The following is a 233-nucleotide window of genomic DNA, read 5'->3' as shown; positions in this document are numbered from 1 at the left end:
GCTCCGGGCGCCGTCGGGATCCTGACGCTGCTCCTCAACGCTTGTCGTGTGCAGGACTTGAACAGGGAGGTGGTGAAGACCGACTGTGCCACGGCTCGGATTCCAGAGCTGGACTTCGAGATCCCTGCTTTCTCCCAGAAGGGAGGTGGGTAGGGGGCCTGCGTGGGGAAGGGCCTGCCTCGGGTCCATTGGGTCACATAAGCTTGGTGTGGCCTTTGTGGGGGGCGGGCGGG

General features: G+C 64.8%; 1 protein-coding gene across 1 annotated transcript in view; it reads left to right on the top strand.

Annotated features, from left to right (window-relative positions):
• Positions 1-54: 54 nt before the first annotated feature.
• Positions 55-233, top strand: part of ZPR1 (ZPR1 zinc finger) — a gene marked incomplete at both ends in the record, with an annotated part of 2,768 nt that continues 2,589 nt past the window's right edge. The window contains 1 exon segment of the mRNA XM_010013485.1: positions 55-145. Within this exon segment, the coding sequence (XP_010011787.1) occupies positions 55-145 (91 nt within the window).

This window comes from Nestor notabilis, unplaced genomic scaffold (assembly GCF_000696875.1).
Source record: "Nestor notabilis isolate BGI_N333 unplaced genomic scaffold, ASM69687v1 scaffold23404, whole genome shotgun sequence".
NCBI classification, from domain to species: Eukaryota; Metazoa; Chordata; class Aves; order Psittaciformes; family Psittacidae; genus Nestor; species Nestor notabilis.
This window is presented reverse-complemented; position numbering and strand designations above follow the sequence as displayed.